Source organism: Hyperoodon ampullatus (genome assembly GCF_949752795.1).
Source record: "Hyperoodon ampullatus genome assembly, chromosome: 7".
Lineage (NCBI taxonomy): Eukaryota > Metazoa > Chordata > Mammalia > Artiodactyla > Ziphiidae > Hyperoodon > Hyperoodon ampullatus.
The window spans coordinates 72,068,181-72,089,275 of NC_136920.1; the positions used below are offsets into that span (position 1 = coordinate 72,068,181).

General features: G+C 37.1%; 1 protein-coding gene across 2 annotated transcripts in view; it reads right to left on the reverse strand.

The window, feature by feature from the left end:
- The window catches only part of PIK3C2A (phosphatidylinositol-4-phosphate 3-kinase catalytic subunit type 2 alpha), a gene marked incomplete at both ends in the record, with an annotated part of 75,480 nt that overhangs the window by 9,036 nt on the left and 45,349 nt on the right, over positions 1-21,095 (reverse strand). For both annotated transcript variants that reach the window (XM_079708576.1, XM_079708575.1), the window contains 10 exons: positions 1,015-1,151; positions 3,892-4,021; positions 5,296-5,388; positions 9,194-9,298; positions 12,894-13,074; positions 13,432-13,526; positions 14,012-14,105; positions 14,566-14,754; positions 16,348-16,493; positions 16,860-16,971. In XM_079708576.1, coding sequence (XP_079564702.1) covers positions 1,015-1,151; positions 3,892-4,021; positions 5,296-5,388; positions 9,194-9,298; positions 12,894-13,074; positions 13,432-13,526; positions 14,012-14,105; positions 14,566-14,754; positions 16,348-16,493; positions 16,860-16,971 — 1,282 coding nt within the window. The remainder of the gene's footprint in view (positions 1-1,014; positions 1,152-3,891; positions 4,022-5,295; positions 5,389-9,193; positions 9,299-12,893; positions 13,075-13,431; positions 13,527-14,011; positions 14,106-14,565; positions 14,755-16,347; positions 16,494-16,859; positions 16,972-21,095) is intronic.

Below are 21,095 nucleotides of genomic sequence, written 5' to 3' on the forward strand. Positions count from 1 at the left end.
TGAACGTGTCTTGTTTTCCATTTAGTGACTCCTTATGTGTCATCTGCAAGTTTCTCAAAGCTCGAAGACCTTCTTTCACTTTAGTCCTGCCTGTCCTGGGGATTAAATTAATAATATAATATCACAAAGAAGGATACTAGTTGCATACAATGACTATTTGTAAAGCAAATACTAAAGCACATGCATTTAGTTTATTCTCAAGATACTACATTTCTGAACGGAACAGTCATATGGCTCTACAGGTCCATGTGATTAATTTTATTCCATAACCCCCTAGAAATCTTCAGTGGTGATGATGATGATGACGATAACAGCATATGTTTACACAGCACTTATCACAAAACCAGGCATTGCACTAGTCTCTACACACACACCAGAGTATATGTGTGTGGGTATGTACATATTAAACTCATTTAAAATGCCACAACAAAACAATGATGTAAATACTATTATTACTGCTATTTTACATATGAGAGAAACAAAAACAGAGAGATTATTTGCCCAAGATCACATCATTGTTAAGTGGCAGAGCCAAGATTCAAACCCAGGCAATGAGATTCCACTATGTTATATTCCCCCTCTTACTTAGCAAAGCACACAGAAGAGCCAAGTGCATGAAAGCCATTCAAAGTATGTTACTTGACAATTATTTTGGGTCAAATAACTTATTCAGAATCACAGAGCCAATATTACTGTAAACAAATATTAGTTTCTTTCCCCAAACCACAAAGAATTAAGAAAAGGGAGAGCTCTTAAATAGTGTAAAAGACCAACAAAGAACAAAATTCCTCTACTTTACTTTCATAGGTCAACAGATAGCATTTGTACGTATCTATCTGTAAATACGATACATTAAAGATTTGACATAAACTAGGATCTCATTAAAACTGAGAAAAATACTGTCTTCACAACTTAAACTAAATGACTAGTCACCAGAGCTGGAAAATGAAAGCACTTAAGACCTATGTAACACATTTTTGACAGTAATTTAGAATACAGAGGCTAGTTAATCACCTTTTCATATTCCTCTTCAGAGGGATTGTATTTCCTCAGCCACTCTGCAAGTGGTTTATCTTTAAAGGATCCAGTCACACCATATTCCACTTGGATTTTCCTGAGGGTATCTGAAGCAGGAACTAGCTCCACCATGCCTTTAACAACAAAACATTAAGATATGTGAAAATGTCTCCCCACCAAATTTATAGCTTTTGATGTTTGACATAAGATACCAGCTAACAATCATCATTTAAAAAAAAAATCAACACTGGCAGCCCATGCTAGAAAATGTGAGAAATCAAAATTATTTTTTATTTTCATAAGTACCCAAGATATAGGGCTTCCCTGGTGGCGCAGTGGTTGAGAGTCTGCCTGCCGATGCAGGGGACACGGGTTCGTGCCCCGGTCCAGGAAGATCCCACATGCCGTGGAGTGGCTAGGCTTGTGAGCCATGGTCGCTGAGCCTGCGCGTCCGGAGCCTGTGCTCCGCAACGGGAGAGGCCGCAACAGTGAGAGGCCCGCATACCGCAGAAAAAAAAAAAAAAAAGTACCCAAGATATAAAACTGAATTTGACTATTTCAGACTTTGTACATCCATGTGCTACACACACAAAGAATAAGAGTAACAATTTTAATTGCAAACTAGATAATACTGACCTCATCAATAAAGTTACTTACAAGATATATGCTGTCCCATTTTGCACAAAAAACTTTCTGTAGTCATGTACTTGGGCAATATAAGAGTGTTTCAGAGTACATTAAGCTCTTTCAAAGGGAAGAACAGATGAAGATTGTCTTTGGGATATGTTTGAGTCTCAAGTACATGTTTTGTCTTCCTTACTGAAATGTAAATGCTGTGCTTATGTAGAAAAATCTCAAAAATATGTTTTTAAAGACAAAATCCACATAGAGAACTGTACCTTTTGTTTAAAAGAAAGTATTATGCATGTTGGAATATATACAAAATAGTCTCAGAAAGGGAATTCCCTGGTGGTCCAGTGGTTAGGACTCTGCATTTCCACTGCAGGGGGCACGGGTTCGATCGCTGGTTGGGGAACAAAGATCCCGTGTGCCGTGTGGTGTGGCCAAAAAATTTTTTAAAAAACGAACAAAAAAATAGTCTCAGAAAGCTATGTAAGCAGTTATATTTTGGGAGCAGGCTGCCTAGGAGGTGTGGGAGAAAACTAAGATTTACATTCCAATTTATTCTATTACATGCTATATGGATATTTTACTATGTGCATATATTTTTTATATATTTTAAAAATTAGTTTTATATATTTTAACAAATCAAGGAGATGCACTGTTATCAAAATAAAAGATACAGACACAGAGACCTGCTTTGAAGAAAGGACTGGAAATAACCAAGAAGGCCAAGTCCTCCAGGCCATCCCAAAAGAAAGCATGCAGGATCAGGCTGTAATCCTAGTAGACTGGTCACACATGGCAGAGTGAACTCATTTGGATCCTTTATGTTGTTTTGGTTACGTTATCTGGTTTATAGTTCACAGTGACATCCTTTTTCAATGAATACCTGCATCTTGATTCTATGAGTATGTTTAATCAAATTTTTAATATACATACAAATTTCTAATTTCATTATCAAACATACACATGTAGAAATTACTGTGTACAAAAAAGTGGATAAATGTTCATAAATATACAAAGAACTACTATCCCCTGAGAGAACTTAAAATCAATCCAGAAGAGAAGACGTAATGTCTGGTAAGTATTAAAGACAACTGCTGAGTCTGGAGAAGGGAGGATTACTATAGACTAAGGTGCTTGTTAAAAACTTCACAGAGGGGGCTTCCCTGGTGGCGCAGTGGTTGGGAGTCCGCCTGCCGATGCAGGGGACACGGGTTCGTGCCCCGGCCCAGGAAGATCCCACGTGCCGCGGAGCGGCTGGGCCCGTGAGCCATGGCCGCTGAGTCTGCGCGTCCGGAGCCTGTGCTCCGCGACGGGAAAGGCCACAACAGTGAGAGGCCTGCAAAAAAAAAAAAAAAAAAAAAAAACTTCACAGAGGGGCTTCCCTGGTGGCGCAGCGGTTGGGAGTCCGCCTGCCGATGCAGGGGACGCGGGTTTGTGCCCCAGTCCGGGAGGATCCCACATGCCGCGGAGCGGCTGGGCCCGTGGGCCGTGGCCGCTGGGCCTGCACGTCTGGAGCCTGTGCTCCGTGACGGGAGAGGCCACAGCAGTGAGAGGCCCATGTACCGGAAAAAAGAAAAAAACAAAAAACAAAAAAAAACTTCACAGAGGATGTGATTTTTCCTTTGAAAAATAAGGACACAGTGAGATAACACGAGTGAAAAGCTTTAGCACAGGGCAAATCACAAAGTAAGCACTCAACCATTAGAAACAACATAAAAAAAGAGGGAGTTGACTGCCTACAAAGTTACATAAGATTCCATAAGAAGAAAGAAGAGTTCAACTATATGAAATAAGTATAGTGACAGAAAAACTAATCCAGTGAAATGGTAGGCTCTTGTTGATGAATGAGGAATCTTGCTTGATAAAGTGACTTCCATCTTATAAAACTTATTGTCATGCAAGCATTTATTAGGGCTACTCATTGAGTTACTATATAAAATCAGCAAGAATTCTTAAACTGATTTGATTTCCCTTTTTTTGGCCATACCACGCAGCACGCGGAACTTCCCCTATGAGGGACGCATCCTATGCCCCCTGCAGTGGAAGCCTGGAATCTTAACCACTGCACCACCAGGGAAGTCCCTGACTTGATTTCATTTTGACAAGATAAAGTCTGCACATCCTTACCTACGAAAGGAAAGTGATAAGGCTGAGATCATAGTGTACCAGCACCAGGACCCTTAGAGCAGGTACACTCTGAGCTAAATTCAAGGGAAAAAAATAAGACATAGCTAACATATTTACCTCGATCTCTGCCAGTTGAGAGACATTTGAAAATTACCATCCTCAGATCTAGCCCTTCTTTAAGCCAGATCTTGTCCATAATCTTTATCATTTGTAAAGCTAACATATCTTGCCGAAGATCTTCACCAACCTTGAAATCAAGGAAACAAAATGAAACTTGTACATTTCCAAAAGACTTAATAGATTACATACAATAAAAGGGGGGGTGTGTGGGGAGGAGGGAATAGTGAAAAGAGTAAAGAATAAGATGAACAGAACCACATTTTTATTCTTCTGCAGCATTCTAGAGAAAGTTACTTAACCTCTTCATGTCTCAGTTTCTTGATCTGTACACTTTAAAAGGTTGGGTTTTATGGTATGTGAATTATGTTCAATTTTTTAAAAGGGCAATATGGAAGATCTTTGTGTTGATTGAAATATTTCATATCTTGACTGTATCAATGTCAACATCCTAACTGCAATACTGTAGAACAGTTTTGCAAGATGTTACCATTGGGGGAAACTGAGTAAAGGGTATACAGGATTTCTGTGTAATTTCTTAAAATGAACTACAGTGAACTGCAAACTTCAATCTACAATGATCTCAAATTAAAAGTTTACTTAAAAAAAAGTTAGCTCTCCCCAAATGAATTCTAACTGGATCACATCAAGTTTTCATTTTCTTTTTAAATTGGATAAAATAAGTTTAAAACACATAATGATGAATACATTTTTGAGACTGGCCAAGAAAATTATGGAAAAAAAGAGGTGATTTACCTTAACAAATATTACAACATATAAAATTACTGTATTCAAACAGATGATACTGTTTTAGGAAAAGGCAAATACATCAACACAATAAAATGGAATCTAAAACCAGATGTGAGCATATGGGAACTTGCTATATACATATGAAAGGTGGTTCAAGAGAAGCTATCTTGATGAACCTCCACTAAATGAACTCACTGAACTAACTGAAACTCTCCATTCTTTCTTAAAAATAATACTAATTGTGATCACAACACACAAAACTTTGACTGGTAATAGATTACTCTAAAGTACTCTACTCCTGCTGCTTCCCACAGGTAAGTTATACGTTTCCAAAAAGAGTCTCCCTCTCATAGTTTTGCAATATTGCCCTGCACGTCTCTAGGGCATACCATTTCACCTCCAGGTGAAAGGCATTACCTAGAGCTATGATGTACTAACACTTAACTGGCATGGCCATATACGGCAGCTCTAGCCCAGAGTTGCATTTATTACCAAATCCATTTGGGAACAGTTTATCTCAGTAATAATTTTTCACATAGTTATTCAATTTAATTAAATTCTAAGTAAACAAAATTACTGTTGCAATTTTGAAAAAGGAATTTGAGAAAAGAATTTTTAAATTACCAAAAAACAAAATCACCTTTCTCTGCTCACCTTAAACATGACGTTAATTTCTTCCCCCATTGGATCAGCATTCACCATTGTGACTTTCAGGGGCACAGCATTAGAACTGAAGAAGGAACATGACTACAAATACAATATGTTAAGCATTAGAATGATAACAGTGAAATAAAAACTTAAAAAAAATTTTTTTTTTGTCCAAGGCATTTCTCCTTTCACTTTTTCCTTTGAATTAGGGCAAATGAAATAACGCACGTGAACTGCTTCTTAGATTATCTGGCAGATAAGAGGTATATAAAGATACTTTTTGAAACTTAAACATAACACATTGTCTAAGCAGAGAAGCAATACCTTAAAAACTTGAGACAAAAACCATTAAAAGTTTGAAATATTATGACACTTCAAAAGTGTTATAATCCTTCAACAAAGCACAAAATTTTGTATACACTTATCTTTCCTCTAAATCAGTAAGATTTGGAATGAGATCTCTACTTCTATTCATGGTCCTAGTAAAATAATTAGCCATGGGATCAAATAGTGACACTAAATTGAACAATTTCATTAGCAAAGATCAAGTCTAATATTAAAATTAAACTGAGCGAGAGCAATTTAAAGGAAACAGCAAACAAAATCCAAGGGGTAAATGTAACCCCCCCCACCCCACCTCCAGTGACATAATTATACAGCTCAAGCACCCACTCTTATATTGAGTTGTCCAAAAAGTTCCTTCGGTTTTTAAATGAGGATGAGCTACTTGCTGATCCTTTTTAAATTTTTTTAAATTACTTTATTTATTTTGGGCTGTGTTGGGTCTTCGTTTCTGTGCAAGGGCCCTCTCTAGTTGTGGTAAGCGGGGGCCACTCTTCATCGCGATGCGCGGGCCTCTCACTATCGCAGCCTCTCTTGTTGCGGAGCACAGGCTCCAGATGCGCAGGCTCAGTAGTTGTGGCTCACGGGCCCAGCTGCTCCGCGGCATGTGGGATCTTCTCAGACCAGGGCTCGAACCCGTGTCCCCTGCATTAGCAGGCAGACTCTCAACCACTGCGCCACCAGGGAAGCCCTTCTTCCGTTTTTAAGTAAAGATAAAAGACACATTTTCATTTTCACCAAGAACTTTTTGAACAACACATTCACCATTTTGTTCCACTACCTTCTGCCATTTTTCAGGCAACTATATAATTCCATCTTCCCAAAACTTTTTATCTTCTTGAGCAAAGAACTGTTCCAGGTGCCTTTTTTTATACAATATTTCTTAATATAAATTTATTTATTTTATTTATTTTATCTTTGGCTGCGTTGGGTCTTCGTTGCTGTGTGCAGGCTTTCTCTACTTGTGGTGAGTGGGGGCTACTCTTCGTTGCAGTGCGCGGGCTTCTAACTGCGGTGGCTTCTCTTGTTGCAGAGCACAGGCTCTAGGCACCAGCTTCAGTAGTTGTGGCACTCGGGCTCAGTAGTTGTGGATTGCGGGCTCTAGAGCACAGGCTCAGTAGTTGTAGCACACGGGCTTAGTTGCTCCGTGGCATGTGGGATCTTCCCAGACCAGGCTCGAACCTGTGTCCCCTGTATTGGCAGGCGGATTCTAAACCACTGTGCCACCAGGGAAGCCCCCAGGTGCCTTTTACAGTCTTCCAGGGAATTTAAATTTTTTCCACTCAGAGAATTTTGTAAAGACTGAAATAAATGGAAATCCGAAGGTGCAATGTCTGGTGAATAAGGCAGATGAATCAGAACTTCCCAGCCAAGCTGTAACAGTTTTTGCCTGGTCATCAAAGAAACATGTGGTCTTGCATAATCCTGATGGAAGATTACGCATTTTCTGTTGACTAATTCCCGATGCTTTTCATCGAGTACCACTTTCAGTTGGTCTAATTGGGAGTAGTACTTGTTGGAATTAATCATTTGGTTTTCCAGAAGGAGCTCATAATAGAGGACTCCCTTCCAATCCCACCATATATACAACATCACCTTCTTTGGATGAAGACTGGCCCTTGGTGTGGTTTGTGGTGGTTCATTTTGCTTACCCCACAATCTCTTCCATTCCACATTATTGTACAGTATCCACTTTTCATCTCCTGTCACAATTTGTTTTAAAAAAAACAAATTGGGAAATGGGGATTGACATATATACACTAATATGTATAAAACAGATAATTAATAAGAACCTACTGTATAAAAATAAATTAATTAATTTAATTAAATTTTTAAAAAAGTAAGTTACAAAATAGTTCATATAGTAAGGGCTTATTTTTATAAAAACATAGTTCATGTAACTAGAAAAAGCCTGAAAGCATATAAACCAAAGCGTATCCAGTCATTTTATGTGCATGGTGAGATTATAAATGATTTTTTTGTTAGAAAAAAAAAACGGAACATCTTCATTATGTTTAAGCAGAGAATTGCATGCGGAAATACAGTCAGGGATTTTTTTCGGACTTCCCTGGTGGCACAGTGGTTAAGAATCTGCCTGCCAATGCAGGGAACACAGGTTCGAACCCTGGTCCAGGAAGATCCCACATGCTGCGGAGCAACTAAGCCCGTGTGCCACAACTACTAAGCCTGTGCTCTAGAACCCACAAGCCACAACTACTGAGCCTGTGTGCCACAACTACTGAAGCCCACGTGCCTAGAGCCGGTGCTCCGCAACAAGAGAAGCCACTGCAACGAGAAGCCTGCACACCACAATGAAGAGCAGCCCCTGCTCGCCACAACTAGAGAAAGCCCACGTGCAGCAACGAAGACCCAATGCAGCCAAAAATAAGTAAATAAATAAATGCATCTATTAAAAAAAAGATTTTTTTCGCTTAACTTAGGTGGAATCCAAACATCAAAGCGATGAACATAACCAGGCTGGTGCAAATGATTTTCAGCGCTTGATTTGGATATTTTGAGTATGTCGGCTATATCCCACGTGGTATAACGTTGATTGTTCTCAATTAATGTCTTGATTTGATCGCTATCGACTTCAACTGGTCTACCCGACCATGAAGCATCGTCCAGCGAGAATCTCTAGCATGAAACTTTGCAAACCACTTTTGACACATTCTATCAGTCACAGCACCTTCTCCATACACCATATAAATCTCTTTTTGCATTTCAGTTGTGTTTTTACCTTTCTTGAAATAATAAAGCATAATATGCTGAAAATGTTGCTTTTTTGTTCCATCTTCAATATTAAAATGGCTACACAAAACTTCACCAATTTTGATGTTTTTTAAAAAATGCTCACTGATATGACAGCTGTCACAATACAATCTAACAAAATTGTTTCACATGAAGTTAAAGACAACTAAGTGCTACTAGAGCCATCGTACGGAAGAAAACCAAATGAACTTTTTGGCCAACCCAGTATTTCAATGAAGAATAGCCGTATGTCAACTTAAAAAAATTAAATGTGAGACTCCTTTATGGAGTAACCTAGACTTTCAAAATCACAGACACTAATGGATGAATTAATTGGCTGCTTTTGCTGAACTCATGTTAGAGAAAAATCCACTATTTGTATTACTATTAGCCCAATTAAAAATATAGTTACTCAATTTTGATGATTACAACTACTTTTTGATGACTCTAAGAAGTGTTATAAACCTTGGAAGACTCCACCTGGCCATTCACAAGAGAGGAAAAAAACTGCCTACCTGTGACTGGGTACTTTTACCACTGGAATTACAACACATGCAGCTATTACACCATAGCAAAAGATAATTTATTTCAAGGCAGTAAATAATAGTACACTGTTTTTTCTTTCAGGAATGGTGATTAGATAAGAATATACTGAGATAAATATGGATCTTACACAAACATACATCCATAAGTACTTATAACCAACCTATGCAGATTTTATCTGCATTTGCCTTAAGCATACCTGCCCATCTGCCTTCTTCCTACACATTATTTGAAAATGTAATATGAATTTATAAGCATTGTATTTCACCTTAATATTTAATTCTTTTGCCACAAGACTTGGATTGAGAGGGAGACGGCATTTATTTCTTAGAAAAAAGGACTGTACTCGTTCCATACTCCTTTGGAGGACGACCTATGAAAAGAAACCGATACTGTAAGTACATAATGAAAATGAAGACCTATTTATAAGACAACAAAAATATGATATGGACCCAATTTTTTAAATGCCCAATTGTCAAATGGTTAAAAAAGTTGTTGCTAAAGAGAGTTAATTTTTACTATAAAAATAAAAATTATAGCAAAGGCTATAAACATAGGGGGGAATTACATATGGTCATATTTAACATATTAGTTAATACTCACTAACAAATAGAAATTAAGCAATAACAAGACGCCAATTTTTATCTAACAGACAAAAAATTTAAGATAACATCCAGTGCTGGCAACAAGGTGGGAAACAGATACTTTCATAATCTACTGGGGGGGAGGGAGGTGTATACAGGTAAGTTTTGTTTTGTTATTGCGATCTAATATAAAATTATTATAACTAAAAATATACATAGCTCTTGATTCAATTATTTCATCTGTAGGAATATCCTATGAAGAAATACTAGCACTAGTGGGAAGCAGCTGCATAGCACAGGGAGATCAGCACAGTGCTTTGTGACCACCTAGAGGGGTGGGATAGGGAGGGTGGGAGGGAGACGCAAGAGGGAGGGGATATGGGGATATATATATATGTATAGCTGATTCACTTTGTTATACAGCAGAAACTAACACAACAATGTAAAGCAATTATACTCCAATAAAGATGTTTAAAAAAAAAGAAATACTAGCAAACGGGCAAACACTTATATATTAAAATTCATCACAGAACTGTTTGGGAAAAGAAAAATGTATAAACAACCTACATAGAGGTAATAGTTCATAATTTATGCTAAGATACCTTGTAATACCATGTACTCATTAAGAAACATGAAGTGTAACTATATGTACTTACATGAATTCTCCAACATAAAGAAAAAAAAAGCAATTTACAAAAAAAAAATCATTGCTGAAAGAAATTAAAGATCTAAATAAATGGAAAGATATCCCATGTTCATGAACTGTAAGACTTAATATTATTAAGACTGCAACATTTCCCAAATCGATCTACAGATTCAATACAATCTTTATCAAAACTCCAACTGCCTTTATTGCAGAAATTGGCAGGCTGATACTAAAATTCACATAGAATTGTAAGGGACTTCCAAACAGCCAAAACAATCTTGAAAAAGTAAAAGTTGGAGGACTCAAATTCCTGATTTCAAAACCTACTACAAAGCTATAGTAATGAAAGCAGTATAGCATAAGGAGGGACATACAGATCAATGGAATAGAATTCAGAGTCCAGAAATAAACCCATGTAACTATGGTCAACTGATTTTCAACTAGGGTGCCAAGATCATTCAATAGGAAAGAATAGTCTCTTCAGCAAATGGTGCAGCAACAACTGGATAACCACATGTAAAAGAATGAAGTTGGACCCTTAGCTCATAGAATATTAAAAAAAAAAAAAAACCTCAAAATGGATCAAAGACTTTTTAAGAGTGAACCTATAAAACTCCTAGAAGAGGGCTTCCCTGGTGGTGCAGTGGTTGAGAGTCCGCCTGCCGATGCAGGGGACACGGGTTCGTGCCCCAGTCTGGGAAGATCCCACATGCCGTCGAGCGGCTGGGCCCAGAGAGCCATGGCAGCTGAGCCTGCGCATCCGGAACCTGTGCTCCGCAACGGGAGAGGCCACAAGAGTGAGAGGCCCACGTACCGCAAAAAAACAAACAAACAAAAAAACAACAAAAAACTCCTAAAAGAAAACATAGGTGTACCTCATTGTGACCTTCAATTTGACAACAAATTCTTGGATACGCTAGTAAAAGCACAAGCAGCAACAACAAAAAAAATAAGTTAGACCATAAAATGTAAAATTTTTGTGCATCAAAGGACATTATGAAGCAAACAGAAAGATGATACACAGAAATGGAGAAAATATTGGCAGACAGTACATCTGATAGGGGTCTAGTATCTAGAATACATAAAAAACTCTAACAATTCAACAACAAAAAGACAAACTAATTAAAAAGACTTAGAAATTTCTCCAAAGAAGATATACAAATGGCCAACAAACACATGAAAATGTGCCCCAAATCATTAGTCATTAGGGAAATGCAAATGAAAACCACCATGAGATACCACTTCACATCCACTAGGATGACTATAGTTTTAAAAAAATGGAAAATAACAAATTTTGGTGGCAATATAGAGAAACTGGAATCCTCATACGTTACTAGTATTATACTGGAATTATAAAATGGTGCAGCTACTTTGGGTAATAGTTTCAAAAAACATAGAATTACTATATGATACACTAATTCTACTCCTAGGTAAAGTGAAAACAGATGTTCAAACAAAAACTTATACACAAATATTTACAGCAGCACTATTCATAATGGTCAAATAATAGAAACAAGCCCAATGTCCATCAACTGATGAATGGATAAACAAAATGTGGTATTATCTATACAATGGGACATTGTTCAGCCATAAATACACATGCTAGAATATGGATGACCCTTGAAAATATTAGGTTAAGTCAAAGAAATCAGACACAAAAGGCCACATGTCGCATGATTCCATTTACATGAAATGTCTAGAATAGGTAAGTCCATAGAGATAGAAAGCAGATTAGTTCTCACCAGGACCTGGGAGGAGAGAGGAATAAGAAGTAAAGGGTTAGTGGGTGCAGGCTTGCTTTCTGTTGTGATGAAAATGTTCTGGAATTAGACAGTGATGGTGGTTGCACAACACTGTGAATGTACTATCAATAAAAGCCAATGGACTATACACCTTAAAGTGGTTAAAATAATGAAGTCTAGTTAAAAAATAACATACATTTCTATAAAAAATTTTTAACTACAAACATTTGTATATATACGTGTGTTTATGTGTAAAGTCATATAAAATGACCAAGCAGGACATAAAACAAACTGTGAACAAGATACCTACAGGGAGAAAACGAAACTGGAAAAGTCCTAATTTTTTAATCCATAAACTTATTCATTTGGACTTCTTAAACATTAGCATCAATTTGTACTTCTATTACCTTTACAATTACAAAAATGTTAAAAAGCAAAATAATGAAAAGGAAACTCAAGAGAACAATTTTGATCAGAAAGGAATTAATAAGCATGGAAATGAAAGGGAACTGAGTTAGGACATAAAATCTTTTCCGACAGGTTTTAAGCAACTTTTGAATTCAATCTGCCCAAAACAGCATAAGTGTGTTAGAGTTCTACTGGATGTCTATTGAAAAAGAATTACAACCAGGACTTCCCTGGTGGCGCACAGTGGTTAAGACTCCAGGCTCCCAACGCAGGGGGCCTGGGTTCGATCCCTGCTCAGGGAACTAGATCCCACACCCATGCCGCAACTAAAAGTTCACATACTGCAACTAAGGAGCCCATGCGCCGCAACTAAGGAGCTGGTGAACTGCAACTAAGAAGCCAGCTTGCCATAACTAAAGAGCCCACGTGCCGCAACTAAGGAGCCCACAAGCCACAACTAAGACCCGGCACAACCAACCAACCAAATAAATAAATAAATATTTAAAAAAAAAAAAAGAGTAACAACTTGTCAGCACTGTAAAGATCCTTTAACATCTAAATATTTATGTTCCCTCTATGGGTACATACCTGTCTGGCTGATCCACTAGCCTGCCTTACTTTTTCTGCTACTCCTCCTAAAAGCTGTACAAGTTTTGCCTGCTTCAGCAGTTCTTCTCTGAGTCCTTTTCCTCCTACTGAGAGGAGAGCACCCAAAACATGTTCATATCGGGCACCAAACTGTGCATCATGCAGGGCATCCTTGAGGAGCCTAATACAGCAAAATATTTATGTCAGCCACTTCTGAGAAATAGATTAATGTCTCTCAAAATCAATTTAACAAGTTTAATTTTTGGTATGCAGGAATTAATTTTAAGCTATATAAGCAAGTAAAAACTCAGTCATTATTATAGAGCTCTAACATGCCAAATAATTTTGCAATAGAGGGTTTTGTTATTTTCTGGTTTTATTTCTAAAGACATAAAAATTTAGCTTCTTTATAATAATGACTTCAGTGAAACAGCTGGTATCAACAGCAAATAGTCCGAGCATACAGTTTAGACTTTGAGTGTCATCTCTGTAAATAACAGAGACAGAAATAAAGTACTTAAGAAAATTTAAATCTTACCAATATAAATTGTGTGCTATCTGTATATTTCCCAATGCCCTGGACAGAAGGAAGCGCACTAATGAACTGTTCAAGTAAATTTCATATTTCAAAGCCTACATGCAAAGAAAAATAAGAATCACTAGTGGTCAAACCCATACTACGTTGTTAGGATAAAATTATCAAAAGATAAACTATATAAATCAAGGAAAGATGATACTGATAAAAATGAAACAGATGAATTAACTTAGGTGAAATTAATGAAATCAAGCAGAAAAGTATAGACCTGGGAATAACATTCATTAGCTATGTTTAAAAGGCCAATTAAAAAAAAATCAAAGAAAAGTTCAAGTCTGGTTTGTTCTGAGAATTATAACCCAAGAATTAAAAATCCAGGTACATATGTATAGTTAGTATTCAAGTAGGGCAGCTGATAATAGTGGAAAAAAATTCACACTAAATCCAAATGCAATACACCTCAACATTCCCACACAACAAAAGTACTTTTAATCAAAACAGAAAGGGGATCCCTTAGCAAAGTCCCTACTCATACAAACTGGGGAGAGGGTAAGGAGGGTAGGTAACCTTGTAAAAAACTCACCTGCACAAACTGTGGAAGAAGATCTGTTAGCTCATCATCACTAATAGCCTCAATCCAGGTCACAGCTAGGGACCTCACTTCCTGATCAGCAAATCTAGAAGCATACCACAAAATCAAGATTTGACAGCGATTTCTTTCTAATGAAGCTGTTTTTCCTGAAAACATAATCTCAACTATTCCTGACAAAGAATACTCAAATAGCTATTCAAAAGCAATGTGTTTCTTCTTTTTTTCTAGGAAGAAAATCTTATTGTCCTATACACAAATCCAATTTCGTGACTGTTTAGAAACCTTATGAAAATTAATTCTGGCCTACATCATAAAAAATATAACAAAGTATTCAAAATTTACAACCTCTCTAGATTAGTTTTAAATATGATATCCCTTTTTAATAACCTCAACACAAAAGATGTGTTTATAGAAATATGCATTTACACATTTATATTGAATCGAACTGCTTTCATGTTAAAACAAAGGGAACTAATCCTGCAACATAATATCTTACTGGAAAAACAATAAAACAGAGCAAATAAATTCAGCCACAGTTAACTTACTTTGAATCAAGAAGCTCCAACGCAGTCAGTGGGTGCAATGGAGGCCACTGCCGAAGCAATGAGTAAGTTTTGGCAAGATTAACCCATTTCCAGTTTGGGGCACTCGCTAGTACTTTAGGAAGACAATTTGGGTGTTTGAGGCAATAATAACGTTTCTCCCACAGAAAGGCTTTATCTTCTTTAGAAAGTCTGAATATGTAACAGAATTAAATCACTTCTCAGTGATATCATAATGACAGTTATAATCTCGATTAAAAATACAAAGAAGAAATTTATTCCTTTTAGGACAGCCACTTCTTGGTAGAATCATTAATACTAATTTGGAATAGAAAAACGCAATGTACAACAAACACCACTAATTTACCCTAATTTGGGGGATGGAAAGAAATCATTCTGCCTTGATAAAAGAATCTTAGTTAAGAAAAAGAAGGATAATTCAGCACAATAAAATTTATTGAGCTCTAACCAGATGCCAGGCACTGGAAATCAGAGTTGGATACGCAGAACCTACCTAAGAGACAGCAAGGATTTCATCATTTTATAAAAGTAAAATCAAATGCCATGCCAAAAACAAATGCTATTACAAAATTTTAGAAGATGAATATACAGCTCATTTGAGGAATATTCAAAATAAAAAGAACTTGTCTTGGAAATTCTAATTTACTGTTAATGACAGATGTTTATGTGAATGAAATATTTCACTATTTCACTACTCATCTGTCTACCCTTGTGTATATAATCCATGCACTGAATTGAAATGTATTTATTTCACATGGAATACTAAAAAAAAAATCAAGTATTGCAAAAAGGTACACAATTAAGTTTCTCCTTCCAATTCCCCTCCCAGTGGCAACTGCCTAACCTCGTATATTCTTCCAGAGGTAGTCTATTCATATAGAAGCACACACAAAGGTGTATGTAGATTCTCTTTTTTTCCTATATGTTAATGGTAACACACTATACACACTATCCTGCTACTTATTTTCTTCATTTAATATCTTACATATTAGTACATATAGCTATAACTTCATTCTTAATAGTTACATAGTACTGTTGGATAAATGTACCGTAATTTAACCCATTAATGAACATTCCCTATCAGTTTTACAATAACCCAAATAAACACTGCAATGAATATTCTTGACTCCACAAGCAAATATAAAAGGGTTTTCTCTAAAATACACTATAACTAACTGGAAGTGGAATTGTTAAGTCACAGACTATGGACACTGTGACCTTTATAGATTTTGCCAAATTGCTCTCCAAAAGCTTTTAGAGTTCTGCAAACAGTATAATTCCCATTTTCTGTATCCCATCAATACCTTATATAATGAGACATTTTAATTTTCAACAATCTGATGTGTGAAATGATATCTTGTATTAATTTACAATTCCTTGATTATTGAGAGGTTGAACATCTTTTTTCAGATGTTTAAAAGGTACTGTATTTCTTTTCCAAAGAATTACCTATTCATATTCTTGTCTACCACTGTGTTGTCCGTTTTTCTACTTATATAAAAAGGTCCTTCATATATTAAGGATATAGATTATAGTTTCCAATCTATTGTTTGCCTTTTGATTATGTAAAAAAATTGACCTGTACAAATTTCTAAATTTTATGTAGTCATATAGTCTTTTTATACAATTAAAAACAGAAAAAAAAAACTTTCCACATCAGGAACATTGCTAAATCATGAACTAAATTAGGGCATTTAATAAACCATTAACTTGAACTTTACATTGTAAGAGATACCCAGGCAAAACAGAATCAAAGGAGTATACCCAAGTGATGAGTCTCTGTGAAGAATATCAAGAAGTTTCCCTTTTACATCATTCTCCAGTGTTTCTAAGTTGTGTTGCTGTATAATGCTTCTGTCAACTTGAGGAGTGGTATAAATGATATCAAATGTAGGAGAAGGAAAATCAACCTTAAAAATTAACAGAAGTTGATTAAATTATAGCTGAAAAGTCCACATATTTGCTACATTAACTTGTTTTTGATTTTTCTTAGCCATCAGGGCGATAATACCAAATATTAAATTAATGCTTCTGTCCTAGTGATTACCATTACTGGTAATTCTCAATAGCACATGTACTACTTGGGATTGGTATAAGTGCATCTTTTACTGTTTCTCAGAAATAGGAAATGGTTTATTGACATTTAAATTAAATATAGATCTTAAGATCGAAACAAGATCAATTAGGCTTCTTTAGTAACAACCCAGATCATGGTTCACATATACTTTTCATAAAGAATTCAAATTTGAACCTTTCCACGTGTCAGGAAGTATTACCTGTAACACTATTCTTTCCATCACATATCCTTTTTTGGGGACTGTTCCAGGAACAGGATTTGTATGTGATGAAGTCCAAAGATACAGAAGTTTAGTTCCACATGTTAAAAACCTTCATGAATGTAAACAGAAGAATACTGTGGATTTCATTTTAAAAATTACTTCAAAACTCACAACACATGGTAATGAATTTGAAATGTTAATAATCAAATATTTATTAAGCATCCTCTATATAAAAAGAACATATCAGAAGGAGTCACTCTCCATAGTGTACTTTCACTTCAGTATTTAGGTACTGAAGTATGGGAGTTAGAACAAAACGAGGGAAGATGAAGCAACATTATCTTGGGAGAATCGGGGCTCAGGATAGAAGACAAGATGGGTAAAGTCTCAGAGTCACCTGTCCCCAAAACAACTTCTATAAATAGAAAGGTGAAGGATAGTCTTTGAAGATCATCTACAGAGCAGCACATCTCAAGATGGAGGTTTGGATTTCATAACTGATCCTTGACTTTTACCATAAGAACAAAAACACATGCCAAGAAAACCAGTATCTACTTTGTGCCAAAGCACTAATCATTTGAGATGAGAAGTTTCATCTGTTTGTGACCAGGGGTCAGCAAATTTTTCTGTAAACGGCCAGACAGCAAATATTTGGGGCTTTCTGGCTATACAATCTCTGTCAGACTCAACTCTGCTAGTATAGTGCCAAAGCAGCCATGAACAATACATTTCAAAAAATGTGTGCTGTGTTCTAACAAAACTGTACTTACAAAAAACAGGCAGTGGTCCGGAGTATGCTGACCCTTCCCCTAGACTACCAATTTATTGTCTACTGAAATTAAAAACATTTACCAATAAAGATACTGATATATCTTTACACAGAAGAAATTTCTGAAAAATAACATGAGACATAAAAGCAGGAAACTATAAACTTCATCAAACTTTGCTCATTTTATTCAAACAGCAAATATCCTTTCCAAAACTAGACTCCAGTCTTAATGTTTTCTCTAGCAGGTTAACAGCCTTTGAATCTTTGGCACAGGAATTCCCTGGCAGTCCAGTGGTTAGGACTCCACGCTTCCACTGCAGGGGGCCTGGGTTCAATCTCGGGGAACTGAGATCCTGCAAGCTGCGCGAGGAGGCCAAAAAAAAAAAAAATCTTTGACACATATATTCTATTTTAGAACCACCCTCACCCTCAACTAGATTTTTTGAAGGCAAATTCTGATATTATTTTATCTGCAAATACTTTTATGTATCTCTAAATGATAAACACTTTAATTTAAAGATAATTGCAACAGGAACTTCCCTGGTGGCCCAGTGGCTAAGACTCCACACTCCCAATGCAGGGGGCCCGGGTTCAATCCCTGGTCAGGGAACTAGATCCCACGTGCTGCAACTAAGAGTTCGCATGCTGCAACTAAAGATCCTGCATGCCGCAACTAAAAGATACTGCATGCCCCAACTAAGACCCGGCACAGCCAAATAAATATTTAAACATAATTACAACAAAATAATTTAAAGTAATTACTCAAAGTTATTAGCTATCTAGTCAGCACTCAAATTGCTCTGATTGTCTCTAAAAAAAAATTTTTTAACAGTTGGTTTGAATAAGGATACAAGCAAGATCCAACATGTGTATTGGTTGATATGTCTTTTAAAGTATCTTTTAAATCAAGGGTCAACAAACTCCAGACTGTCACCTTGTTTTGTAAATAAACTTTTATTAAAATAAAGCCACACTCATTCATTTACATATTGCCTATCTATCACTGCTTTTGCCTTTGCTTTTACATCTGTGACAGAGACTACATGACCTACAAAGCCTCAACTACTTCTATCTGGTCCTCTTAACAAAAAGTTTGCCAACTCTTGTTTTAATCCATACATTCTTCTTTTTTATCCCCCATTATTTCTTGAAGAATCCAGGTCTTCTGTTCTGAGAATTTTCTACATCCTGGATTTTACTGAGTGCATTCCTCTGGTATCATTTAGCATGTCCCTTTATCTCCTATATTTTCTGTAATAGACCTAAAGGTTTGATCTGATTCAGGGTTAGTTATGTGGCAAGAATACTTAATACTTTGTAGGTGGTATTGTATACCACTAGTTCCTGATGCATCAAATAAAGAAGCACACATTGGTATATCTCTCCTTCTGTGATGTGAAGATAATTGGTTTGTTCAAGTGCTATCAGTCTAAATCATCCATTATAAAGTTCCAGAAAACTTAATCACAATGGTTTTAAACAAGCATTAATAAATCACTGCTTAAATCAATGTAAACCAAGAATGCTTTTGACCCCAGTGGATATTTGGCAATGTCTGGAGACTTTTTTGTTGGCAACTAGGGGGTACGACTGGCATTTAGTGGGCAGAAGCCAAGGATGCTGCCAAACATCCCACAGGGTACAGGACAGTCTCCCACAGCAAAGAATTACCTGGCCCAAAATGTCAACAGTGCCAAGACTGAGATTTCCTGGACTAAATCTACTATTTCAGGAGGGGCTGCAAAACTGTGATATTCTGTCATTCCTTCTGCATCTATTAGCTGGAATTTTTCTGTAAAAAACTTTCTCACATCAATTATTTGGTAATCCTGAGACACAACTATAAAGGAACAGCAGCTTAAATGCTTGATTCAGTTTATTTAAAAATGAGTTAAGAACTCATTTATCATTGAGGTTGACTGAAATGCCTATAAATCATTTGGCTTTCATGATAGTAACTTCATCAGGCTGTATGCAGGTTATACCTTAAACATAAATTAATTTTAAAAGAATTTCAAGACCAGGATCTCTGATCACTATACTACAGTACGCTAACAGACTAAATAAATCATTAACACTTTCTCTATATGTATTAATATAAAATCATCTTCCCTCTTAATTTCTGAGCATTTTTTGAATGTTAAATCGTAACATTACCTAGATTGACTACACTACTTGGCAAAGTCTCAAGATTAACGGCATCAGCTCACTGTTTTAAACAGAGTGCTGGATGCAACTATTTAATTGTCTAACAAAAGTCGGGGCTTCCCTGGTGGCACAGTGGTTGGGAGTCCGCCTGCCGATGCGGTTGGGCACGGGTTCGTGCCCCTGCCCGGGAGGATCCCGCGTGCTGCGGAGCGGCTGGTCTCGTGGGCCGTGGCCGCTGGGCCTGTGCGTCCGGAGCCTGTGCGCGGCGGGAGGGGCCGCAGCGGTGGGAGGCCAGCGTACCGCATAAAAAAAAAAAAAGTCAACTGCCCTTCCCCTTACTCTTTGGAATTTTGAAAGAATGTCATTCATCCAATAAAAAACATTTATTAATTGTCAAAAAAAGTGGCAAAAAATGATAGTACTTCTCAAATGAAGTAAAGACTCCTGGTGCTTTCAAGAGCATGAAGGTTTTCAAAACTGACTCATTTATAAAAATTAATGATAATGTAATTACATTTAATTTTCTCACATAACTATTCTCTGACACTAATTTATCAAAGACAATTGAGGACTTCCCTGGTGGAGCCCTGGTTAAGAATCCACCTGCCAACGTAGGGGACACAGGTTCAACCCCTGGTCTGGGAAGATCCCACATGCCACGGAGCAACTAAGCCCGTGTGCCACAACTTCTGAGCCTGTGCTCTAGAGCCCGCAAGCCACAACTACTGAGCCCGAGTGCCACAAATACTGAAGCCCACGCTCCTAGAGCCCGTGCTCCGCAACAAGAGAAGCCACCGCAATGAGAAGCCCGTGCACCGTAACGAAGAGCAGCTCCCACTCATCACAACTAGAGAAAGCCCACGCACAGCAACGAAGACCCAATGCAGCCATAAATAAATAAATAAATAAATTTATGGGGGGGGAAGACAATTGAAAACACAATTCTCCTCCTTTATGTGGCCAATATTCTGTTTTAGAGTAGTCATGGATTATATTTAGCAAAGGGTTCTAAATATACATCATTAATAGCAATTTCTTTTTTTTTAATTTTTTGGCTGTGTTGGGTCTTGGTTGCAGTGTGCGGGCTTTCTCTAGTTGTGGCGAGCAGGGGCTACTCTTCGTTGCGGTGCGTGGACTTCTCACTGCAGTGGCTTCTCTTGTGAAACACGGGCTCTAGGCACACGGGTTTCAGTAGTTGTGGCATGTGGGCTCAGCAGTTGTGGCTTGTGGGCTCTAGAGTGCAGGCTCAGTAGTTGTGAGGCATAGGCTTAGCTGCTCTGTGGCATGTGGGATCTTCCTGGACTAGGGCTCGAACC